The 27,604-nt window shown below is 37.4% G+C and overlaps 1 protein-coding gene across 8 annotated transcripts in view; it reads right to left on the reverse strand.

The window, feature by feature from the left end:
• Window positions 1-27,604, reverse strand: part of KAT6B (lysine acetyltransferase 6B) — a 95,438-nt gene that overhangs the window by 20,403 nt on the left and 47,431 nt on the right. For 5 of the 8 annotated variants that reach the window (XM_004942070.5, XM_015288301.4, XM_421609.8 and 2 more), the window contains exons 3-12: window positions 26,560-26,668; window positions 19,083-19,198; window positions 18,852-18,933; window positions 17,806-17,938; window positions 13,525-14,456; window positions 12,496-12,617; window positions 10,782-10,897; window positions 8,749-8,890; window positions 5,710-5,871; window positions 3,245-3,338 (exon numbers count right to left, since the gene is read on the reverse strand). In XM_004942070.5, coding sequence (XP_004942127.4) covers window positions 3,245-3,338; window positions 5,710-5,871; window positions 8,749-8,890; window positions 10,782-10,897; window positions 12,496-12,617; window positions 13,525-14,456; window positions 17,806-17,938; window positions 18,852-18,933; window positions 19,083-19,198; window positions 26,560-26,668 — 2,008 coding nt within the window. Of the gene's footprint in view, window positions 1-3,244; window positions 3,339-5,709; window positions 5,872-8,748; window positions 8,891-10,781; window positions 10,898-12,495; window positions 12,618-13,524; window positions 14,457-17,805; window positions 17,939-18,851; window positions 18,934-19,082; window positions 19,199-26,559; window positions 26,669-27,604 lie in introns of those variants that run through there. The other 3 variants (XM_040702703.2, XM_040702702.2, XM_040702704.2) reach the window with 3 other exon arrangements.

Consider the following 27,604-nt stretch of genomic DNA (forward strand, 5'->3'; position numbering starts at 1 on the left):
CATATATTGTATTTTAAAAATATATATATATTAAAATGGCCAATTACAAATAAAAAGCTACACATTAAGTTGTGCTGAAGGCAATCAGGTTAGACAACTCAGGTATTTTACAGTATATTTCCTTTAGACAGTGTACTCTTTTTAAATTGTTCTTCTCCCCTGTGAGATGTGACAGACAGACCTCAAAAAAGCTGTATGTTTGTGTCTACAGAGTAAAAAAACAAGAGCATTATCAGTTTCTATTTGAAATACAGATTAGTTAAAATGCAGTTAGCAAAAAAATTAATGAAGTTGAAAAACTGAGTGGCAGACAACAAATACCTGCTTCTCTTTGCAAAACAGAATAATTGATTTTCCCTCGCAAGTAACAGGAGGCCCACACTGACTCATCTGTAAAGACGAGATTAGTTCAAAACAAAACAAAAAAAAGCATCACAAACTGAAACAAATTCATTTCACTTAACAAAAAAAAAAGGTAGGCAATCTTGTGCTACAAACTACATTTTCAGCAGATTGCTGACAAAGCTGAAGCTATATAGTGGTTTAAGGCTGTGCTCTCCCCAGCCTTTCCTACTGTCGAATGTCTAGATAAATACAAGTAACGTGAGCAGTCAACTGCCTGCACCAAGTATTTGAGATCTTTCCCCTTGTGGTTTGTAAGCATCATTTTCTGAACATTACTCAACAGTTAGGCCTTTTTTTTTTTTTTAATCTCAGTCCATGAACAGTTTTAGTCACTGTTATTAAAAAAGTCAACAAGTTTCAGTGACTGCTTCACAGAACTCAAAATTAGAGCAGTTAGATGTGTTACACGTGCGATAAATGGAGATTTAACATTCAGAGCATAAAATTTATCTTCTGGTAAATCTATGAAAATATGACAGCCTAGGTAAGTTTACTGGCAATTTTTAAACTATTTTAAACATGACCTGTGCAAATTTCAAATGATAACTGGGCTTCAGCAATATCCCAAATTCTCAGCCATGTTCGAGGGATTATTTGCAGTAGACTAGAATTGGGCAGAAAGGGCAAAGCACAGAAGACAGCAGTCAGACATCAGTTACAACAGAAGAGAGGGAAGCACAAATAAAATCCCAGGGGAAAAAAAAATGATTTTGGGTGATTTTTATTTTGGTGGAGATATATTTTGGGCTGCTTAATCTGGATGAAGCAATGGCTTCCCCATTTAATGACATTTAGCCTCCATCCTGTAAAAGGATATAAATACAACTGAAGAAAACAAGATTTGCCTCCTCTTTACACCTAGGAAGAAATAGCCACTAGTAGTTCTCTCATGCAAGTCTCATTTATTTTGGACCTCATTCTCACTAGAGAGTCAAACTTCCTCAGTCACCTTTCAGCTCTTCATTCAGTAGGAAACTGGGACAGTCTGTTTTCCAGTCTTTTAAGGAAGCCCCCTTGTCTAGAATGGAAGGCACTGTGGAGAAGTGCTGAAGGACTGACTGCTTGCTCACGTATGTTTAGACTCTAGCCACAGCAGAAGCTAACACTGTCCTCTGGACTGTGCCCAGCATGTATTCAGCTGTAGCTTGTACCTGTGATACGATCATGTCTGCAAAGAGGAAAGGCATAAAGATAACACCAGGAGGGTTCAAGCTAATAGTACCATTTATGTGACATTGAAAATCACCACAGGAACACTAACAATTCAAATAACCTGATGTGTCTTCGGGTTTTACAGAAGGGTAAGGGCAACAGAACACACTACCAATTTTTACAGATGAAGCAGCATATGGCACAAGAACAAAAAGCAAAGATCCAGAAAGACACCGCATATTCAAATACAGACCTTCTGTGGAACCCACAGGCTTCATAGCTGTACCATTAGTTCTGTGGACATAAAACTCTAGTGCTGTGTCAGCATTCAGGCAGAGAAATGTTAGCTGAAATTTGTTTTATTTTTTTTATTTTTGGAAGGGCACCATAGTAGAAAAAAAAATCAAAAAGCCTAGAAGTACTTACCCATTTGCCTAGTATCCCTATCTCATTTTGCAAGAGATGCTAATCCTCAGGTAAGGGTTAATTTCTAAGTAACTAGCTTAAGCTCACACTCTGCAGTTCCAGAATACATGGTATTTCTCACTGTCTTTCCTAAAACAGTGCAGAATGCACACGATAGAACAGCTGCTGCGTTCCACACCAGTGATGGCTGCATTTCAATGGTGGATTAAGTGGTCCAAGACCAGCCTTCCCTAACTCACAGGGGTACAGTGAAGACTGTTTAAAAAGCCATTGAATTAAGAAACATACTAAGTGTCTTCATTAACACTAGCATAGTCAAGCTGGGTAGCATACTTAAGACCCAGAACTTGAAAACTACAGTTAGAAATTGTTTCCTTTGTCCTGCTGTTATACTGCAAAGTATATTAATTTGCATTTTCTTGTTCTAGCACACACCTTTTGGGCAGGAATCTTATTTTCTTAACTCTTTCTGTTGTCACATAATCCTATGGTGCCTTAAAAACCCTAAATAATGGTGAAAACCAGATTCACCACTTCTCTCACTACATACAGAATACATCATCCTCTCTTTAAATTACGACAAAGTTGTAATCAGTAGCCCTGAGGACATTTAACTAAGAAGATGCCTTAGACAATTTTGTTTAGAGTTTCATCACTGCTTTAAGATTTGAGGGATAACAAAACTATACTTCAACAACTGTTCCTCAAACTTTCAAACTGGCCAAAAAACTCAGCAAAACAAACCTGCAGAACACCTATGAGCACCTAAACTTCTTTGTAACCATTTCCACTAAGAAATGATGAATTTTAAGACAAAAACCAAGACACATTCCTTCTGTGTAGCAATTCTTCAGCTGAAATAGTTCTTTTAGCTAAAGAACATAAAAGTCAGAAATATTAAAATGTAGAAAATGCCTTGAACTAACATCTTCTTAAGCTTTAATCACAAATAATTACCTCTTCTTCTACTAATGAGCAAGGCAAAATGGAAAGTAATTTAGACAATTCATTCAGGGTAATAGCTTTGTGAGCTAATATTACTGCTGAGAGATCCATTCTCAATCTCCTGGAGTACAATAACAGAGCAGCACTAAGTTTTTCACTTCAGGGAGCTTTCCTATCCTATGCAAATATAAACACAAATCACATTATCTGTTGATAAAAACAACAAAGCAAGTTAAATAAAGTTTTACATATTACAGCTTCTTATAACAATCAACAGCTCCCTGGATCACAAATGTAAATAAAACACTTCACTTACTGAAATCAATGAGAAACCTTCCAAATCCTTGCCTTTGGTATTGGGGCATGATCATTATGCAGGAGACATTGTACTTCTGCTGGCAAAGCTTTTCCTGAGGGAAGGAGAAACAGATCAAGTATGTCAAAGCACTGCTGAAGTGGGCAATTGCCTGCACCTGCCACTGTCCTTTCAAAATATACCAATGAGGTGAACAGATGCTTGAGGTCAGTACCAAAGTCGAGAATTTCAGTGTTAATATTTAATTATAAGAAGGAAGTATCAGTCAAACATACCCTTCAAAATATTTATTTTTACTAGTTAGCTACTCAGCACCTTGAAAATTAGATACATTGTCTAAACAGCATAATGAAGGTTAAGCACTGTAAAGGAGGAGGATGGGGAAGAGGAAAATATTTTCATGCTTCGCTGACCTCTCTCTCAAGGATATAAAAGGGGAAAACAATATCCATATGCAAGGTGAAGTTATATTTCCTGCAATGACTACACTAACTGCTTGCTGGTTTCCATCTTCTTGTTGTCTTTGAGTGAAAAGTGGAAAGGAGAATGCCCTATCATCCACAGAACCAAGCTGTACTAACTTTTTCAGAGCTAAAATCTTCTCACCTGAACCCAAATGAAGGCAGAATGCTCAAAATTCAAAGCTCTTTCAGACAAAATGAAGTCATGTGACATTAAGACAATGCAGGCAAGTATTACACTAACTGCTAAACCAAATGGAAGGAAGAATTATAACCAGGAAGCTGTTCTAACAATATAGTTTTCAGGTTTTACGTTCTTTAGACTTTACTGATGAAAAGGAAGAGTCTTAAATCCTTGTCGCCTTCAAGAGATTACAGAGAAAACAAGAAATAAGCACTTAGTAGCTTTGAGGAAGACCATATCAACTAAAGACAATGAGATACAAGAAGTTAGTGCAAGCACACAGGTAGCTCAAGATACCACCTATAATTTCAGCCCCCACACATAAGATGACACCAGATTAGTGATCACTCTGACAGGACCACAATCCAGCATGTTGGTTTCCAAACATTTCTTCAGGTATGAAATTAGATACAAATGCTTTATTTCAGAAGCTTTTTTATTTTCTATAGTAAAATGAATCTGAAAATATTATTTTCTCTGGACAAACTTACAAACTCTGTTCAGGATCCTAAGCTCTTAAGACTGTCGATAGTATAAAGTACACATCCTGCCAATACATTTGAACTCAGGGAAGAAAAGCAGCATCGCTTTTCCCAGCAGGAACACACACACAAACACACACTTTAAGAAAGAGGGGGCACATGCAAATAATTTCAGTACTGAAGAAGATTTCAAGATAGTAAGTTTTGTCTTGAATTATGGTAGCAAAACCATTTGCAGTCACCAACACCAATGAATAGACAAGGGTAGAGCAGGAGAACAAAATGCATTCTTGCTGAATGTCAGAAGAAATATCAGGAGAGATTCATCTAGAAACATACAGTATCTAAGCCTACTGGGAAATTTTTGCCAGTATCAGAGTTGACCAGTTTGGACACTACAAGAATGTACAGCTGACATAAGAGAGTGCAAACTCTGCCTATAAATTGTTACTTCAATCAGCAAGGCCTGCATTTTGAAAGACAGCAAAACATCCCAACAGATCACCATGCAGTATGCAGGTACTCTGACACAAATTTTAGACTTCTTAAAAAAAAATATTCAAATCTATTCTTAAAGGAAATAATACACTGAGGGAGGTGGTGATACTAGAGACAAGAAGTACAGATTTTCTAACTAATACCAAGTAATCAAATTTCTTACAGACAAAACTGACAATTAGATGCTTTTCTTGTTGCAAGCATGTCTAATTATCTTTCACCACTATTTTTGTTACCATTTGTCAAGACAGTCCACAGGAGCACTATTTTTGTCTATAACAGCAAATATTGCTTTAAAATTCATAGTGGAGTCACAAGAAAAGACACCTACTCTAAGAAAGACATCCACAATCAAGTTAGACCTTCTGTTCTTATGTTCTGTGTGCTAAGTAACTGTACTAAATTGGACTCTACACAAGAGAGAAACAAAGATGAAAACAGCTGGCCATTCATGGCCAACAAGCTGAACTGCTAGCAGCAAAGCCATGAAAACACATGGAAACCAACATAATTCCAAACATTCAGCACTTTCTGAAGTTAGACTTAGCAGACAATGGCAAATCTGATAGGGGAAGAAAAAGATTTAACTTCCAGCTGCACAACTACAAACCACAACACATTCTGAAAAAAATAAATGTACGTAGCTGAATGTACATACAGTTTCTCAGTTTGCGTCAGTCTTTGAGAAAAGACAGTACTAGTACATTTGAGACCAATTACATTCCACTTCAGATTTACAGAGGATTTTAAGTTTCTGAATCAATTTCTTCTTTGCTGTTGACACAATATTAGGGATAATGAGAAATTAGAAATGTTATAAAATACAAATTTTTATTTTACCTTAGAGAAATATCCAACTAAATGGCATCCTTTCTCATCATTTTTTGTAAGAACATAGAAGAGGAATGGTTCAACATCATAATACAAGGTTTTGTGGTCCAGAAAGAGCTTAGCTAACAAACAAAGATTCTGACAATAAATTTTGCTCACGTTTCCATCAACCTAGAAAGCAAGACAGATGCAGTTACTTCCAAAGCCATCAACACATTACGACAAAATAGCTTCTTGAATCACTCATGTGCTAGGCAGAAACATGAAAAAGATTACCGTTACAGAAGAAAAAAATTAAGGTTCAGGAGAGATGTCTCTGCTTCTTGTTAAATAAGAATTTTCCAGCTAGTCCTGATTACTTTACATGTATAAGTATCATCTCAGGATCTGGCTTCATTAAACAAAATTACTTCACTTTTTATGTCAGATTTATCTCTTTAACTTACTTCCAGAAACTGAGTAAACAAGACTGGCAGACAACAGAAGTGTATTACTGAAAACTACATTGAACTGTGATTTGCTAAAAGGCTGTGGTATCCAACACGCACACAAAAATAAAAAACAATGAAGTGCATTATGTTGAATCACTAAGGCATTAGGCCAATGAACGGGTTGCCAATTTGTTATCAATCATAGCCATGTTTTGGATAAATTAAACAAGGCAAAAAGTCTATGCTAGACTAAAACCCTACTGAGCATGAGAAGTAAATTTTGAGACTAAGTACTACAATTAGTCTAGGTATGTTATGAGTGTAAAGAGTCAAGCTGTGATGCAGACAGCTATAGAAAAGCCAGACATACATACAGATTTCCTAGATCAATTAGTTACTCCCTGAAAAGAAAGGTTCAAAGGCAACAGCCTTTTTGAAATACTGTTAATGAAAATGTTTGCTTGTACTGATGTTCTTTGATAAAGTCACTATACTTCATTCACAGAGACAGCCAAATAGTATGCACACAGTACTAAAAAGAAACCACATTTTATTCTTTTCCTAGTAAGAAACCTAGTTATCAATGAGTAAATCTCAATCTTTTGTATATATTTCAAAGTGACTTTTGTAACATACCTGTGCTATTCGATTTAAAAAGAAAAAAAATGCCAACATACTTAATACACAACTACAACTAATGAAGGCATTAGAATATACTTGCATATAGCACTTGAGAACATTATCCACTAGATTAAGCTCTCATATAACTCACTCCATTGTCCAAAGGTTTTCTTTCTCTTTCCTTCCCCCTTCTTTTCACTCTTTGTAGCAAGTGTGTAACGTAAAGCAGATCATCAAGCAAAAATCATCAGTGGGTAAGCCACAAGTTTGAAAACACAATTATATAAGCTATCTTTCTCAGCAAGAACATTTGTACAAAAAAATAGAAATACTCCCTAAATTCCAGGCAACTACAGCTTGTTCATCAGCTTTAAATGCAAATAGGAAGAAAAACAAAACTAAAACTTCAAAAGGAAGCATCTGTCAAAGTTTCTTGGCTACAACGTAGAGTAAACTACGTCAAAGCCTCCTCTCAAGTCTGGCAAAGTCATGCTCTTAGCAGAGGTACGTAAGCCTTAAATGCCAAACTCATTTATCTCTCTCTAGAAAACATAGAGCACAAAGGGAAGCACAAACCCTTCATTCTGTCAAACACAAAATGGGTGCGCAGAGTTCCTGAAAGTATCTTTGAGAAAGGACATCAGTTTTGGAGTAAGTTCCTACACTTATCAGAATAATAATTTATGCTAACCTTCAAAATAAGAAAGACTATTTCATACGTGTTTATTGAAATACCTGAAACTGAGAAAGGGGATAAGAACATTAGAAAGTCTGAACATTTCTTTCGCATGCACCTTGTTTTCCATGTGTTTTTTGGATGTGTGGTTTCCTCCCCACTGAGAGATGTATTTTACTTTATGTTTTAAACAAGTTTTTATTCACGGCTTACCAGTAGATTATTAATTAAAATAAACTGAAAAGCAGAATTGGCCTATGGTTGTATGCTGCACAGGTCTTAACAGCTGCTAACAGGGAAAAAGCTAATTATTTTGGGCTGACAGAACAAGTCTGGTTTTTAATAGGAAAAGAATTAAGTCTGTTATAACTTAAGCTTTTTGCTGGCACATCTACAGTCCTCAGAACAACTACTCAACTCAGGAAGGAAACAATCCTGATGCAGGTAGCTATTTTCTTTAATAGTACAAAACCAAACAAGTTAATTACACAAATATTAAGATTTTTTTTTTTTTAATTTAAGAACTCCAAAACTGCATTTACCATTGTTTGATTAGACAGTGGCAATTACCTAGCATGGCAGACATTTATACATTACGAAAACATAAAATTAAAGTAGAATCTATAATACCTGCAATTAAAAATAATTTAGCATAACATACACATCCAAATACAGCTGTTTAGAAAAACTCTCAAAAGAAGTCAGAGCACCCTTGACAGTCTGTATTTAGATTATAGAAGACTATGCCCTCATAAGATCAATTCTGTAATTTCTAAATTAAAGGTTCAGTTTTTTGTGGCTGAAGTTGGACTGAACCTCACTCATTCAATCAGGATATTTAATTCTCAAACATCCAGAAGGAAGGCAAAAGCACTTAAGTAACTAATATTTGTAATTCAAGAACAGTACATAATAAACAGCACTGCATGTTTTTATACAGAACTATCTACATTACGTTCAGTACTCTCTCTACATTCAAAATGCTCAAATAGCCAGAAACGAAAGGGTGAAAGGCACTTCTGCTGAGACAGAAAGGTAATTCAGTCTAAGGGCTTCCATTGCAGTTTCCATCTAAAATACGTGCTACACAAAAGTCTTAAAAGGTTGAGTAATTCACGAAGTACAAGTAAAGAAAATTAGTCATGACTGAAAATGGCAGGATAGAATAGAACAGGGAAAATGGACTTGTTTTTGCAATGTAATAGGAATCTCCAAGGAAGTGTTCAAGCACACTGAAGTTTCCACCACCATCATTCTACAACCAGTATGTAACGTCCACTGATCAGTTAACTTCAGAAATCTAGACTTTGATGTACCTACCTCAAACACTGACAGGTCATTTCTTCTGTAGATTTCATTGGCTGGAGGATGAAACCAGCCACACTTCTTTGAATGCCTTAACAAAATGTTTTTACTTTTCATATATTTAAGACAGAATTCACACAGGTAAAGCTTTGGTAGTCTGTATAAAAATTAGAAAGACATTTTACAAAAAATAGTGAAATCCTATAAACAGAAAAGTTACCACAAAGTGACAAGCCCCTCCCCATTTTAATATAAAGCACCTCAAAGTAAATACTGCATAAGTTTAAGCAAACGAAATAATAAGAAGAAAAACATCACATTACAGGGAATGATTAAATATTTACATCAGCCATTAGAAAAGAAAGATGAGAGATCAACCATGGTAAAACCGATTCAACAGAGTTGGATCTGTACTATAAAACAGTTGACCATAATCCCTGTTACTTCCCCTTTCCCACGTTCCACAGAAGTTTTTGTTGTGATCTCCATCAAATCTCCATCAGGTAGACTGGAGTCATATCTCCAGTTTCACCCTTTTCCTTCCAATAAACACAAAAGGGACACAGCAGAATACAAAGCAATGTCCCTCCCTTCAATTTTCCTTACTTTGGATACGGGAAGATTATTTTTGTCCCCACTCTACTCCTACTGTTTAGATGGGACAGCAACTTGTGACAGGCAACTTGTGAAAGCCTCCCTTTCACCCATCTCCATGACACAATGACTATTGTCATATACTGTCACTATAGGTGACTATTCCTCCATGGAGGATTCAGTTTGGGTGAGAAACAACTAACTCACATCACCAGTGTTAGACAATGCTGATAAGTGTTCTGCATACTAGAAACCACCACTTACGGAGAGTTTTATGGCTACAAATGTATGTTTTAAAATCACTAGAGCACTGGAAGACTGCTGCAAAAATTAGTTTATAAAGTTTTAGAATAGAGGAGAGTCTCTGTTCACAAGCTACCAGCACATCCTGGGATCATAGCCATGGTTTACACTATTTCAAGATTCTAAGAAAGCTTATCAACACAAAAATAGTTTGAACTATTTGTTCCATTATGTAATCCCACTGTGCTTACAGCCAAGAACCACACTGTCTCCTACAAATGCTATCCCTTTCTTGTCTCATGCTAATGACTGACAATTATGATGCCTCTATTTGTGATTAATTTACTTAATGGAGCAGGTATCTCACACAAAACACGATACAAATTGAGAGATTAAAAGAACTAAAACAAAAAGTTAAAATAATAAATAACACTATAAAAGCACTAGTAATAAGAATAAAGAAATGTACTTTAAACTTTTTTTTAGGCCATGTTTTTTGTATTATGAATTGTATTCCCATTATGGACAGAGGGCAACATCAAGGAATGAGAGGGAAAAGAGAAAAGGCAGCTTACATCAATGCCATGCAAAGGCTTTTTGAAACAGAGCACATAACTTGGTTGCCTGCTGCAGTAAACTACTTCATGAGTATACAGTTCTGTAAATTTTCATGCGTGCCACAATGGATTCATAAAAAATGTATTTTCAGCACATGCGAAAATGAACAGGAATCTACCAATCACACATACTAGTTCACGCTTTCATCTGACTCTAAGGCATCCTGTGCCAAGCAGTCACTGGTGCCACACTTTGACTTATTTATCTAACACAGACTTCTTGGCCTTAAAAATGAATAAATAAAAAATAACAGAACAAGAAGGAAGTTAAAAACTTCTAGATAACAAACAAAATTAACTGCTTTAAGTGGCCAAAAGTTGGACATACCTGGTTGCAAATTGTTTTAAAAGAAATACCAATACATGCTGCAAAGCTAAGGTCTATGCAGAACTGGGAAGAACATAAAATAAGTACTTTTAACATACCTTTGATTAGAACTAGAAAAAGACAGTGCAACTTCTTAGCCTCTTGTAATTACAAAAATATTTGCTCTTAAAAGTTATACAGATAAATTACAAACAATTACAGAAGAGTAAGAAATTAAATCATATTATTAAAAACAGTAATACATGACAATCTTGACAACTCAGTACCTTGCATATTCCTGTGGGTAAGGTGAAGAGTACCACGTCTGGATCTCATATTTTCCAAACTCAATCACTGAAGGGTATCGCCCACTTGTTTCACCAGTGTTTTTACACCCAATTTTCTGTCAGGTGCAACAAAAGCAAAATACTAGTTATAGAGAAAGTAAACAGAAACCTATTATCAATTTCACCCAGCAAAGGTGCGACAACATTCAGATATTACTTAAATTCTTCCAGCCCAGATGGACAGAGAAGAGAGTTTACCAACAGCTTGATATAAGAGATGATAATTCTTTTCAGTGTGCCAAACATGAAGTAAAATCAGTAGATAATGAATGGCCCAGAAAAGGCACAATTGCCTGAATCTTCTTTTCCTGCAGCACCTAGTGAGATGACTTTTCTACCATCCTAATTCAAACTAAACTGTCATCATGACAAAGAAGTAGAATGGACCAGCAAAACCCTTCTGGAGGCCACGGGACTTGATCTTACAACTGTCAGTGGAATACTGAAACAAACTGATCTCAGCTAACATACTGAAATTGAGCTGATCAGAATGTGATCAGCGAGACTCTAAAGCAACAGCCAAATACAAAAATAGAATAAAGATGGAAAACTAGTTGCCAGCAATTTTAGAAATCTTAACACATCACATCTTTTAATGGAATGTTAAGGCTAGAAATGAGGAAGAAGTGGGAACCATTTCCAGGAGCAAATGGAAACAAACTAATCATGAAGCTGAATTTTCAAATTTGGTTCAAGTTTGTTGACTAACACACTCTGAATCAGTCTATGATAAACTCATTGCACTGACCTACATCCAGTAATGCTAGTTCTTTTATTTTTAACCCGAAAACAATTGACTTCCATTAGAAGTCACTATATGTAATGGTTTATGATGCAATTTTATAAAAAGCAGCAGTTGAAGCTTTACATGCACCTCCCTCCTGACTCATGTTCTCAAAAGACACATACTGTTTGAAGGGCAAAATCACCTCACAACTGACTTGTGAAGAGCTTCTTGCAACATATAAATCTATTAGGCTTGCTCATTTCACTGCCAAATACATTTAAGAGACTCTTTTACAAATAAATAAATAAAATCAGCAGCCTTGGCCAGATTCCACAGTAAAGAAAACCAGTTCAATCTCAGTAAGCTTAAATTCCCAGCACATACCTTAGAGAGAAGAACACCACCATCAGTTGGTATGAACAGCTTTAGACCAATTAGGCTTAAGCATTTTTGCTACTACAAGTCAGTGCTACCCAAAGTGTGATAAATGGTGGGTCCAAATGAAGTTATAAACTTGCTAAGGCCACTTTCCTTCTACCAAACAGCACTTCCTGGGACAGACTTCCCTTTTCATTGTGACTCTTTTCTCTTCATGGGAAACTCAAAGCTTACTGACCATCATTTTCTAAGTCTGGACCAGGATTTCAGCTATGTCGAATCTCTGAACTTAATCAGTGGTAGTCCTGTATCCAAAAGGCCAAAAGATATCTTTCAAAATCTATCAGAAGTGTCACTCAACTGACCCATTCCAGTGCCCTGTCTCCAGTCTAGGACACTGACTCTATACACAGTGTCTCCCAAAGTCAATTTACAAGCATGACATAGTAGGTAAAAAGGAATTCATTGAAAATTAAGATGAATAATGAATATAAAAATGAATCAGGTTTTAATTTACATATATAACTGCATTTCATGAAACAGTCTTACCTCCAGGGAAAGTTCCCGAGCCTGTTTAAATACGTCCAAATCCTCCTGCGTAACCGTGTCCTTGCTTCCCACCAGATATACATCTGTGTTTTCTTGTTTGATGCTTAGTTTGATTTCAGTATCTGTTATTTAAAACCAGCAAAAAGTTTATTCACAGACATGAAAATTAAACATGCCTTACCAAAGTGATGCCCCTAAATAGGGATGTAGCAGTTACAGCTATTGAACTAAATTTGGGATTCTGAATAACAGAAATGAATGCTTCTCCCCTTTCTGGTTTCATAGCTTGCTGTTGCATGAGCTATTTTTGGTACTCGCTTGCCTTTCTTCTTGTCTATCTAAGCCTTTACAGCCTAGTTCTATTAAACTCATTTTGAATCTCTTGAAAAGGAATTTCTGTCATTAGAGCTAATAAATTCTAGGACGTTCTACAAAGTAATAATAAAAATAAGAGGGAAAAAGTTGCCCTTAAAAGTTGGAGACCAGTGCTAAGCTGAGTGTACATTCAAATGTTATCAGTATATTTTTTTCCTTAAACAAAAGTAATTACAAAAAAAGGTAGTTCACAGCAGTACAGATCAAGTGTTGTTAAGACCATAACAGGATGGAATTGTTCATGAAAAAGCAATGGAGAAGAAGGAAATGAATTGAAATGTCCATCATCATAAGCATTGACAGCACACAATCATAATGACAGCACTCCTGCCAGAGAAAGGGCAGGCGAAGAACAAGGAAGTAGCATGAAAAGTGGCTATTCATGCGGTACTAAACAGCCATAAGCAACATTATGAAGGCATTTGAGGCTCCTAATGTCACTACAGATGCAAAAAATAATAAAAAGGTGGTGTGATATTAGTCAGAAAAAATACTTTGGAGGTTTAGTCAGCATTAGATAAAAGGTCAAAGTTTCGTCGCTTCTGTATGAAAGTGAAGTAAGAACAAGAGAAATAGCTAAGACCTATGTGACAAAATAGGAATTTGGATTTTGGACGGGACACAGGTTTGGTTGGCGCTTTGACCTTTGCTTACCATCATCCTGATCAGGTTTAATTCTTCCGTCTGCCAAGCTCCCCTTCCCTGTTGAGGGGGTCCCCATCTGAGGGGTCACTTTATATTTTAATCTGCCTAGAATCCTGTGCTTTTTAAGTAAAGTTGTTCTCTTGAGGTGAGCAATTGCTTTAAAAGCAAGCCCTCTAGACAAACCCCATCCAGAGGGACAGGCACGAGGAATAAATCTATTTCTAACCTCCTTCCTTCTATAAAAATGGCTATTAGATTTTGAAGTAGAAGATAATTCTGGTTTACGACGCATACTCTTAGGTGGTGCATAGCTTGGGCATCCCTTTTTTCGAGACTGTTCCTGAGTAGCATAGATATGAGAGAGTCCATCAAAGAGTCCCTTTAGCTGACTATTACTAGGAAGACGACTAAAGGAGGGTGCACTTGACTGACTGGAAGAACTCTGGGGAGAATTAGAAGAAGTGGAAGTGCTAGATTTTTGCGAAGTGGGGCTCTGATCAGAGATGGGGGTTGGGGGTAGAAGTGAAGAAGGTGGAGGTTTTAGCTTTTGTGTGGTACCTGTAGCCAACACAAGAGAAGTGCATGACTGTTTCTGAGAGACCTTTTTCCTTGGACGATAGTGCTTTGAAAAGTCTATTATTTCACCTCGTGATCTGCGACCATCAGGTGATGGGGTAAAAAACTTAGTAAGGCCATCAATAAGCCCTTTGGTTTTCTTGTTAACTTTAAGTGTAGAGGCAGATATGTAGGTGGAGGTGGTGGTGATTTTGGTGGTGGCACCAGGCCGAGTGGGGTCTGTAACAGGCAATCTGCTGCTTGAATCCTTCACAGATGCAGCATGACCAGATGAAGGTGTGGTACAGACTTTAGTCTTTTGACCCCTACCAGGTGACCCCCTTCCTGTGAATGCATTCACGGATCCTTCATCACTGGTTACAGACCTATGCAAAAATGTGAAAAATAAAAAATATCAGCATTAAGAAGTAACAACTACTGCCAAATAGTAGTACACTTTATACATATTACTTGTGTAATTGTACTTAATCTGTAAGAAGTTGAGGGATATTTACACTTTGGAAAAAATTCACACTGTGATGCAATATCCAACTTTTTTTTCCCCCCTCAAAGGCAGTTCACAGTACACACAAATAAAAGCAACTGAGATAATAAGATCTCCCAAGAATACAGCCTCCCCACCTCCTTTTTACGCATGGAATAAACACACATCTTTAGAGAAGTGTTAATGCACCATGGCTAAGCACAGTGACTGCTTCATCACAACTGAATTTTTTGTACACACAAAGATGCATGTGTTCAATGTAAAATGCATATTAAAACACTTAATTCCATCAGAACATTAGCTTAAACTGTAGAAAAAGTCTATTAGTTAGCAATGCAGTTAGCTTTCAAAGTACTATTTTTGCCCAAGCTCATTTGATAACATAAGTCAACACTAGCATTAAAAAGCACTGCCTATGACATAAAAGAAAATTGAGGTTATTTACAGAGAACATTACAACAAATTTGTTTAGAAAAACAATAATTACCACAAAGAGAAAAGAGCAAAACCGTAAGACTAAGTTGTGTTTGTAGAAAAGCCACAAACTAATCAAGCCTAGCATGGAAGACATTTAGAAAGAGTAGTGAATGCTACGAAGAACAAGGGCATGCTTAAAGCCAACACTTATGAAAGAAGTACAAGTTTAGCACTGCTTGCTAACAATGGAATGGAGGAACACCATTGAAGGGAATGCTGTAGAATAGTATATTTTAAGTATACAGAACCTGAAAGTTCAAAAATATTTGGAGTAAGAGAAGTAGGTATTCAGAAGGTATGACCAAATGGCAAATTCAAACAAAGCTATATAGCTGCATCAAATGCTTCCATTTCCGCTTTCCATCCTGCTCTTTGAAGTTAGCTCATTTATTTTGCAGAGGAAAGTTTTCTTCCACAGATTTTTGCCTTCTTAATTGAGATGCTGAAGTAATTAATTCCAACAGGTTACTTCTAATTAGAGATCGAACAGCCTAGGGCTACCATCTGGTGTGCTGAACTCCAAGGGCCCACCACTTAAAAAAACAGCCCCTTTTCCACTCACACATCCTTAAATTTGGGTAGCTCCTAAGAAGGAACAAAACCAAAAAACTTCTAAGTCCTTTGAATCCTGTGCTGCCACAAGCTTATGTCCATAACAAGACTTACTCTCACTACCAGATGTGCTAATCAGCATCAATGCCAGAGGCTAACACACACCTGGTTTTAGTTAATCCTGTATAGTAATGCCTGAGAAAGGTTTTCTACAGACAGTCAATAGGCAGAAAGTTATTCCAGGACTGGAAAGCTTTAGTTCTTATTATACAAAAAGTGGATCATTTTACCACATTTTATGCAACCACTCACTTTTATATATGACACGGCTGCCTTCCATATCCTATCTCTTTTAATCACGATTCCTTAAGATTTACTGCTCTTATCTCCTAACCATTATTTTTCCAATTAAACTACTTCACGTATATCAGACATTGCAGTAATAGAAATGTGTTTGCAGTACTGCAAATATTTATTACTAGAAAAAAAAATCCCTTCCCAAAGTACTAAACTAATATGCTTGCATGGCTTGCAGGCTGAAGAAAATATTTTCATCCATAATCATCATCCAACATTAAGCATAACATTTATGTTAAAAGTCATAGCTCAGAACTCCATTATCAAAACTTAACAATAAAACCACATGACCTTTCCAACTTTTCTCTCAGATGTAAAAGGAAAGAGGGGAAGCAGGATTACTGTATCTGAAAGGCATTCCTGCTAAACCTACTGTGGGATACATAAAATCAGGGAAATGCTTTTAGAATTCTCAAAGGGACAAAAACAAAGGTGTTGCTAGTGATAGAGATGCAGACACAAAGAAACACAGCAATGTTGTGTGTTAAAGCACATTACTTTCTTTCAACAACTTTCAGATACCTAGAAGTTATTTAGTCAAGAGAAGGAAGAAAAAAATCCCCCCCCCCACCCCACACTCATCCTTTAAAAGCATGTTCTCATGAGCCACGGCTACTACATTTTTCACCTTCATGTGGTGGTATTCTTCTTTCTTGTCCTGCACTACTTCCCTAGAGCAATGTATCTTGAACTTTTGAACGTGGGTCAAAAAGGCAAAATAAGATCCTGATAATAGGGAAATAAGTATATAGCAAGCTGCACTGCTGAGTACATCAACCTGACTACTGTGCTGCACTCCAGTACTGCTAGCATTTATGTATTTTCTACTTTTATGCATTGTTACCATCTTGCAAAGTCGTACAGCAGCTAACATGCAACTCAGAAGAATAACAGACAGGTTTAGATTGTAGAGAAAAATGGTTGGTCACAGCCACCTGACAGAATGAATAGTAGACAGAGCTAGAAAGTCTTTCAGCTGCTAGGCTCACGCAGAACAACAGATACTTAAACACGAGAAGGCAGGCATATGTGGGTAGGAACATAGGACGGAGGGCAACATGCTACTGAAGATAACAAAGAATCTGTTCCTTTTAAACACTGAGTGTAATGTCAACTCAGCATTCTTCACTTCAAAATTCTCCAAACTAAGCCTTAAGAAGTTCAGTTACAGGGTTCCCTGGAAAGACAGATTCCACAGGAATTACAACATTCTCTTGTCTTAGATAAACACATTCCTGATAAGTAAAAAGAACTGCAGCCTCTTTCCTTGGGAACCAGCGGCAGCTTAACAACAGAACTCAAACAATCATTTTTTCCAGAGTCCCACTGAAATTAGAATTTCTGTAGTGTTTACTTAGTGGGCTTTTTGGAATAGATTTTGTGAGCCGATATTAACCAATAAAGTCATTTCTGTACTCATTTGAACAAGCCTTTTAACAGAACAACCCCCTGAAGTTAAATTTATGTAACTTACTATCTATCATCCACTTAGGATGAACTCCGTAGGAATATAAATTATTTTAAGTTACATATAAAGGCAGTTATGTCATGTATTATTGGATAGACTTAATTGTACTTGCTCTGGTTGTAAATTCTACTAAAAAAGTTATGGAATCTAGAGAAGTAATATACAGAAAGTTTTTTCCCTTATCATGTTCTGACATGCTGTAAAAAATAACCACTATAATTAAGTATTCATTAGCCATTGAGCTAAAAAATCTATACTAGTACCTTCATCACTTAATTTCCCCAAGTTGAAACGAACAAACAAAAAAAAAACTGTAACTGAAATTAGATAACACTAACTACAGTAAAATTGGAAAAAAAAATTGAGAGAAACCTACAACATTCGTTGCTTTAGTTTATTTTTCGGTCGTCCGATAGGTTTTGCATATCGTCGCCTTATTTGGGCAGCTTTCTCATGAAGGAGCTTTCTCCCTTTCTTCTTTGGTCTACAGACCTGGCAAATCCACATCCCTACATAAAGGAAAAAAGATTTAATTGTACACAATTTATTTAGTCTGTACTGGAGATGTCTACCGAGATATATGCCACATATGTAATTATAATATTTTCTTTTAAACATGACACGAAATAGAAAACTAGACAAATAAAAGTGATACTTTTCTATCTCTACCTTGAAATTTTTGAAAGCAAAGTGTTCATGGAAAGGGGGAAAAATGGTAGGAAAGATAACAAAAGATCACAAAAGCACTCTTGAAATAATGTCTGTCTGCCCTTCCTTACAGTATAGCCACATCTTTCTTAAAATTAAGATGGAAAAAAATAGCACGCTCATTACAAGCAATCTAGGTGAGAGCGTGCTAAATGAAATATCAGATCGCATTCAGGTATGTTTGTTTTAATATACAACTTGCATTTGTCAGCCTTTTAATGTTAGATATAATAATGCTACGAGATTTAAGGGGAAAAAAAGTTGGAAAACTTGTCAGAGTAATTTAACGTTAAATAAGAAAAGCCATAAAGACATGGGAGTAGAAACAAGAGGCATTATGTATCAGAAATCTAGAGACTGGAGATCCTGGAGACACCGGTACTTCAAGTTACCCTGACAAGTCATGTGAAGCAGCAGGCTATTTCACCTACTTTAAGGATTTCTGTGCTGATGTATACACTCCAAACACTTGCAACAGTCTTTGCAAAACTTCGCTTCCAAAAATAGGTAAACAACTCAATTCATGGCAAGTCAACCACAGATCTTTACTATTCTGCACAGAAATCTCAAAAATAACGTATTGGCTTTAACATGACTGAAGTTACATTGTCCACCAATGTAAAAATAATTAGCATGCTCAAGAACTTTTGGTCATTTAATATGAGAAAAGACCGTGAATGAAAGTATTTTCATTGAAAGGATTTTCATTATCACCTTTTGGCATTCGGGAAAGTGGTGGGTCACAGCACTCCATGTGGAACCCTCTATCACAGGAGTCGCAAAAAAGCATGTTATCCTGAAGGGGATGGGGGAAGGAAGAGGAAGAGGAAAAAAAGACTTAATATAGCATTGCTAGAGGTTGCACAACAGTGATTTGTATTTACACATGTGCTATGTATAAAGGTATGGTAAACAGAAGTCAGTAACATCAAACAGTAAACTTACTGCATTTTTGCCTTGGATCCTACATGCACTGCATGTCTTGCATTCAATACACTGCCATCTTAAGGCCTTCACATTTGATGTTAACTCAGGACAGAACTTCAAACATGATGGATGTCCTAAAAAAAGGAATTAAAGCTTAAGATTTAAGAAATATTGACTCTTACGCTTAACAGAATGTAGCCAGAACCACCAATAAATATTGGCGGTTTCTAGAACCTCGACATTATTCTCTCTTCTTGAAAGGAGATACAGAAAAACTACTGTAAAATTTATAAAGAGGAAACAGTCGATTTCTCCATTAACTGACACCTGTGAATAGCCTTCACAGGCACCTTTTTCTTTTCACTAAGTTATTTCCATTGTATGTTTAATAGTTGTCACTGGCTCTGGGGAAAAAAAAAAAAAAAGCATTCCTGCATACTTGAACTCCTTTCATAGCAGTGCAACTAAAACAGGACATCTTCATGTAAGAATGAACTAGTAATTCATTCTAGATATTCTTACTGCCTACTAGAAGAATTTAATACTCAATCTACACATTTTTTCATTCAAGCTTATTGTTTAGTTATATACAAAGAACAATTTCAGAGCAGTTAAAAGGGAAAGAAAATGAAGTAGGCAAATAACAAAAAGTTTACTACCACAAAAGGTTTAAAATGAGAGGCATGGAGGAAGAGAGAGAGAGAGAAGAGTAGCTGAACTTCCACTTCCCATGAAACCACATTTTATTCCTTAAGGAGATGATTATCTTTTTCATGGCAGCCTAGCTGTTCTTCCAATTAATACAAGATGTAAGACACTTGTACAGATACAACGTGTCAGACAGCATTTCTTCATGTCTTCAACCATCTCAACAGAGTGCACCCTCAACCCAGAAAAGATAAAAGCATTGTTAAAAAGGAAAGGCCTAACCTTCCCCAGAAAGTACTTTTTAACAGTGTCATATTTAGAGATAATCAAGGACAAGTTGTAGGAAAGACACTCTTTGCTAAGTAAAGGACTGGCTGGATGGCTGGGCCCAGAGAGTGGTGGTAAATGGAGCTACATCCAGCTGGCAACTGGTCATGAGTGGTGTTCCACGGGAGTAGGTACTGGGGCCTGTTCTGTTCAATATCTCTACTGATGACCTAGATGACAGCATTGAGTACACACTCAGTATGTTTGCAGATGACAACAAGACAGGAAGTGTAAACCTGCCCAGGGGAAGGAAGGCCCTACAGAGGGATCTGGACAGGCTGCATTGCTGAGCTGAGGCCAATGGGATGAAGTTCAACAAGACCAAGTGTGGGGTCCTGCACTTTGGCCACAACAACCCCAGGCGACGCCACAGACTTGTGGCAGAGTGTCTGGAAGACTGCATAGAGGAAAGAGACCTGGGGGTATTGGTCAATACTCAGCTGAACATGAGCCAGCAGTGATCCCAGGTGGCTAAGAAGGCCAACAGCATCCTGGCTTGTATCAGAAATAGTGTTGGCAGCAAGAGCAGTGAAGTCATCACCCCTCTGTACTCAGCCCTAGTGAGGTCACACCTCAAGCACTGTGTTCAGTTTTGGGCCCCTTACTACAAGAAAGACAGTGAGGCCCTGGAGCATATTCAGAGAAGGGCAACGAAGCTGGTGAGGGTCTGGAGCACAAGCCTTACAAGGAGTGGCTGAGGAAGCTGTGATTGTTCAGTCTGAAGAAGAGGAGGCTCAGGGGTGACCTTATCACTTCCTACAATTACTTGAAAGGAGATTAAGGTGAGGTGCCAGTTGGCCTCTTCCACTGCATCACTAACAACAGAACTAGAGAGAATGGCCTCAGATTGTGTCAAAGGAGATTCAGGTTGGATGTTAGGAAGTACTTCTTCCCTGAGAGAGTGAGGAGCTGGAAAGAGCGGCCCAGGGAAGCGGTAAAGTCATCATCCCTAGAGGTGTTCAAAAACTGTTTAGGGGTTGTACTGAGGGACGTGGTTTAGTGGGAAATATTGGTGATGGGTGGACAGATGGATTGGATGATCTTAGAAGTCTTTTCCAACCTTGGCAATTTTGTGATTCTACGATGCAGTGCTGCACTAATGTCATACGAATGGAAAATGCTTTCTTCTCATTGCCAGAGGCTGGGTAAGTACTTTCTTCCAGGTAATGGGCTGCTGGTGGTGATTCAGACTTTCTCTATCTACTATTTCTCAGTTTAAACCACCACAGCTAGAGCACGACAAACAAGGACATAGGGTAATCCTCAAGCATGCGCTATTTTCATTTTCTAATAAACTTAGGCATGAAAGATGGAATGCAGAAGCCACTTAAGAATCTGAAGTTGGCACTGAAATTGGCTCTTTTTACAGTGTGTACGAAAGGCCTTAATCCACTTTTTGTTAAACTTTAAAAGATAAATAGTGTAAAAATATCACACTCAAAAAATAAAATGCAGCGATAGAATCTATTAGTAAAGAACAATCAAGAATAAATTCCATGGAAGTTTGAAAAATAAAAATTTTAGAAAACATTGCCATTTGATAACATACAGTTTAACGGAAATTACCGATTTCTTTGTGTTGAGAACTGATTGTGCAACTACACTAACGATTTCTCTTGAAAGTTAGAAACACATCATGGAAATGCATAGTTTAGTTTGATGTTAAGTGCTGTTGAAAGGAACTCTAAACAAGTGCTTCATTCAAAAAAGCCTGCAAAGAAAGAAGGAATAAAAGCTCCCTCGAGTCCCTGATATTAATAATCAATATAACAGACTCACTTCATCAACAACTTGCCAGCTATATTAACACTTGACACACGTAACACATTACATTTAACACATAACATTCTTCATTCTTCAGCTATTACACAGCTTAACACATGTTTGTGCTCTTACTGGTTATACTTTATTATTGGTCAAAAAATCATGAAAAAATCTTCTGGGGTTAAATATGAAGATTCTGTCTGCAACTCAAAAGTCCTACAGCCACAAACAGCTGCAGGATGGAATCATGCAACAGGAAGTATTCACTACGTATTGCACACCCCTAGGTATGTGCTAGTGGAAACAGCATAGACATTTTTAAATTTCAAAATACAATATGGTATTGTTCATCACTAGCTGGTAGTAGTAGTATCTTCTTCATTTTGGACACAAGTTTACATAGCACAGATATAACATTAATAAAAAGAACGTTATGCCTATCAGACTTAAAGTGGTCGTCAACACAAGTTTTACTTTTTTTTTTTAAACTGACTTATTTTCTTAAACAACTTTTGCAGTTTAACAAATTCCCATAGTCCATTATAAAGTGTCACTGTGATGTGAAAAGACACTAGCTGCAAAACTGGTGGAGAGGAAAAAACATGTTTCTGGCTTTAAAATATTTAGCATCTCAGAACTGAACAGTAATATAAAATGTATTCTGCATATCTGGAAGCAGATACATCTACTGAGATGTTTTCACCAGAGAATCCTGAGATGGCTGAGGTTGGCAAGGACCTCTGGGCCCACCCAGTCCAATCCCTGCTCAAGCAGAGAAATCCAGAGCAGGGTGGCCAGGCAGGTTCTGCAGATGTCAGAGAAGTCTCCACAGGCTCTCTGGGCATCCTGTGTCAATGCTCTGTTATCTGTACATTAAAGACAGTTTCTGCTGTTCAAATGTACCTCCTGTGTTACAGATTGTGCCTATTGCCTCTTGTCCTGGCACAGGCCCCACTGTAAACAACCTGGTTCTGTTCTCTTCACACCCTCTTTTTAGGTATTTATGGATACTGATGGGATCCTCCTGAGCCTCCTCATCCCCAGACTGAACAGGCCCAGCTCATCCTCTCCTCACAGGAGAACTACTCCAGGCCCTTCAGCAACTTGTTGGAAAGAGATTAGTGGAGGGCCACCACATCCAGGTTTCTCTTGTACTGGGGAACCCAGAACTGGACAAAGTGCTCCAGTACCACTTGATCAATCTCTTGTTTGAAATGATTATTTCTTGACTTTCTTCAAAATATTGATGCTGCTCATGTTTAAACGTAGCACTCAAATTTAGGCAGATATCAAGAAATTTCTACCGTTGAAGGCCACCAATTTCCACTAGGAATATAGAGAGTTTTAGTTTACAAATCAACATACTGAAAAAATCAAATGCTTGAAAATTCATTCTTATCTGCCCCAGTTAGAAAAGATTAAGGTTTGTGATACATTTATACTGTAAAAATCTGTGAGATTAAACACTTAAAACAATGTATCAATCCTTTGTAAATAAAGAACCCCTTTAATATGCCCACTTGGGTTTCCTCATTGTAAATTTGTCTCTTGTTCATTCTTCAAAAAATTTGACAAAATAGTAGTCTTTTAAAAGAGAAAATCATTACACTAGTGACAACAAACTATGTACAGTGTTAAATATGCTAATATTTCCAGTTATTTTTTAACTTGAGATACAAATGTTGGAAACTAATCTATAAAAAAATACACACAAAAAACCCAACTTACATCCAACAACCTTTTTGGTAGAAAGCATTATTAATCTGGGTGAACTAACTACAAGCAGAAAGGATCTTAGGCACTCAGTATATTTCTCCAGATTAGCTATGTTTCAGCTTTAGGAGAAAAACATTACTGATAACACACTGACGTTTTAGTTGTTGCTGAGCAGTGTTGTACAGAGCCAAGGACATTTCAGTTTCTCAGCTTCTTGTACTGTCCTGCCAGCAAAGAGATCTCAGAAGGCACAAGGAGCAGGGAAGGACTAAACTGAGACAGTTGACCTACACTGGCCAAAGGGGTACTCCATACCAAATGGCATCTTGCACAGAGAACTTGAGGAATGGCATACACTATTATCATTGGTTTTTTCTTCTTAATTTTCTGTCTTAGTAAAGTTTTTATCTCAACACACAAATTCTACTTGTTTTTGTTTCTTTTTTTTTTCTCCTCTATTTTCTCTCCCATTCAGTTGGGAGCTGGAGGGTAAGCAAATGACTATGCAGTGCTGAGCTGTCTGCTGGCTTAAAGCACAACAAGAAAACATGAAAATAAAGCTCATGCAGTGGGATAAGGACAGGGAGATACCAATTAGAGTCACAGACAAGTCAAAGTCACATAAAGGACAATAATATAAAATATTACATAATATATGCTTGTTGATAATAGATGAGCAACAAGCAGGAAACCAAAATCACCTTCCTCTTCTACTTCCTTCCCGTAAGTAATAGGGGAAAACAGAGAATGTGGGGACTGTGGTCAGTCCTTAATGTTGCATTTCTGCTGCATCTTCACAGTCACTCTTTACTCCTTCTCTACATGGGGTCCTTCCCTAACTGATCATATGGGGGCTCCTGCTCACCAGCTGCAGCTCTTCAAGCACTGCTCCAACACAGCTCCATATCAGGGGGCCACCCTTCAGGAAATGCTCCAGCTCAGGGCCCCACGGGTTGTAGCTTCCCCACACCTCCTGCCCCACTGCAGGCTCCTCTACAAGGATTGCAGCTCTGGCCTGGGGCCCAGTCCTGCAGGGAGCTCTCCGCAGACCTCCCTCAGGCTACATCCTTGCTGCACGTTGGGCTCTTCCACTCAAAGTCTATCCTAGCTTCTCTTTGTAAAGCAACCTCTGCAGGCTCCTTTCCAAACATATTCTGTCCCCATTCCCCTTGAAGCAACTCAGTATCTTTGCTGTTCTGCCCTCCAGGCTCCCTTACTCACCTCTAACGACTAAACCACTTGCCTTCTCAGTCAAACATAGTATTTGTTGTCAGGGATAGTACCCACAGTTGTTCTACTGCTTTCTTTCCATTCGCTTTGTTCAGTATTTATTATAGCTTTCCAGTAAATCAACTTTTCTCCCCCCTTGTATTCTAACTTAAACTCCCTTTTAAACACCTGTCAGCAGTAGCTCTTCAGTTGCTTCTGTACCTCTTCATTGGGGAACAGAGGTAGAGTTTAATTCTGGATCCCAAGTCTATTGATTTTTCAAAACCAAAGGACAGTGGGAGGGACGGAAAAAAAGTAATGCTTACTTTTGTTTTCTCATATATGACATCCCTCATCTTACTCCCTTAGAAAACACCCTGCGCAAAATGACATCGTAAGCATTTCATTTTCACTACCCAAATGCATTATTCTCCCAAAGACCACAAAATAAGAATGATATTAGAGAGAATGTGCATATACCCAGGTAGGTACTACATTTAGAATGCAGAAGTGTTACCTGATGAAACAAACAACTGAAGCAAAAAACCTGAGGCAAAGCAGACGTGCCAATAGTGGGCACTGCAATTTAATCTCTTATCAACTGAACACCAATTTGCTTGCTGTTCACCACACAGTTTCTTTTACATTATGTATACAGTAAGCTTTGAGACATACTGCTATGTGTAAAATTATAAATCCAATTACAATAAGCCTCCACTTGAATGAAGTTTTGTTATTTATATTGCTCTGAAATTGGGTTTTATTTTAGTTAGGCACCAGTGCTAAAGTTTAACCATCCAGGAATCAGATTGGCAGTTTCAATATTTCATTCTTTATATGTAATGCATCTAAGGAGATAATTAAAGATAATTTAGTCTTAATGAGGCAGAGAGAATGTATCAGTGTTAATTCAAATGCAAGCTGATCCATGAAAGTCAAGACTTCCACAGTTCCACAGTTCTTAGACCTACAGAGGATTCTACATAACAGAAGGGGAACTGATACTTGAAGTCGTCTGATCAGTGTAAACTGCATACTAGTCAAACCAAGCACAAATCCCTATTACATCTATAAGCACTAGAAAACAGATCTGAAAGCACAGGAATCCTGTAAGCCATACATAAGATGGTTTAAACAAGTCGGTAGGGTTTGGCGTGAAGCCACTTCTTCATTTCATTTGCTTTAATATACTAGAAAACAAATTGGTTCAATTAAAAGGAATCTATCACAGAATCATAGAACAGCTTAGGTGGGAGGGAACATTGAAGATTATCTTGTTCTAACCCCCCTGCTACAGACAGGATTGCTACTTGCTCGATCAGGCTGCCCAGAGTTCCATTAGGTCTGGCATTGAACGCCTCCAGAGATGAGGCACCCATCTCTGCTGGTGGTGTGTCTTTCAGCTGTATTGCAAAGAAGCTTTGCCAAAAGCATTTTCCTATGCAGCTTACTCAGCTTCTTAGATGCTGCAAATCAGTGCAGGCAAAATTTCTGATGATCAATTTAGTGGCACAGTGCAAAACTGAGCCCTCAGATCAAGTGTAGATCCCAAACAATCAAACAAATCCAGCGTTTTGCAAGCATGGCCTCCCTACAAATTTACTCATCACGTGGGCCTACAAACAAACATCTCACTGGTCATTGCCAATATGATAAAATTTCAGCCAAAGAGAAACCTCTGTTTCTTCCACCTGTTCCTACATACTTTGTTGTAGCTCTCAATCCATGTTTGAAGAGAAGATGACACTCAAATGTTAAAAGAAATACTTTAATACCTCAAAAACAGATAATATATAAACATTTATAGTATTTGTAAATTCAGCCAACTTACCACTGCTGCCACAGTCTGCACAAGACAACAGCTCCTCTGGTTTCTTTTCACGATTTGATTCTTTTGTTCCCAAACAAAAGCTACATATCGGGATGGGATCAGCTCGTGGCTAGATTGAAAAAAACAAACAGGCATAGTTAGCTTTATTAAGCAAAAAATAGTTTTTTTTTCCCCTCAAAGTACAAGCACAGACAAACACTTCTCAGCGGCCTTTTCTCTCTCATTAACATGAACTGGTTTTAACTGACACTTTAATGTACTACATACTCATTACCAAGATGAACATCCGTTTTACTCACTTCAGAATAACAAAGTTTATCATCTTAAAAAACTTAACCCATAATTAACGTCTTTGCATACCAACCCACATAAACCTCCCCTGTGCAAACTAGCATTAAGGAAAGAAGCCCAGGAAGAATTAGAACTTCAGGACATTATTCTTGAATATTTCAACTTCAGAATGCAGAGGAATTGCTTGTTCAGCTGTAACAGTACTCAAAAGATTAAGATACAAATTGGCTTTTATTACAGCTGAATAGAGTTCCTTTCCAGAGGGAGATGGAGGAAAAAAAATGCAATAAAGTGTCTTAAAAATTGACATTTCCAACCAATTGTTAACTTCCTGGCACCCCTCTCTGAAACCACCAGTTTAGGTTGAAGACACCTGTTTCATTGATTACTTCCAGTCTGATGAGTCCCATCAAATATCACATGCCGTCAGAATAAATTAAATATGCAAATCTTTCAATGTCTGTAAGTAATACACACAACTTCCTCCCTCAAAAACAATCAAAAACCTCTGCAAATTTACTTCCCCATCTTCCTTATGTGGTATGACAAATTATCAGAGATTTAAATCTCAAAACATTTTCTGCATTAAGTTTCAGTGTTCGTGAAACTCGTTACCTCATCATCTAAATAAATAAGAAAGTCTACATAGAGCATCTGTAGACAGATTTGGAAGAAATACAACTGGGTGCACCAATTTCTTCAGCAGAGCATGTACAGTAATTAAGAGTACCTTCCCAGATTGACTTCTAGTAGC

The sequence above is a fragment of the Gallus gallus genome, chromosome 6 (genome assembly GCF_016699485.2).
Source record: "Gallus gallus isolate bGalGal1 chromosome 6, bGalGal1.mat.broiler.GRCg7b, whole genome shotgun sequence".
NCBI classification, from domain to species: domain Eukaryota; kingdom Metazoa; phylum Chordata; class Aves; order Galliformes; family Phasianidae; genus Gallus; species Gallus gallus.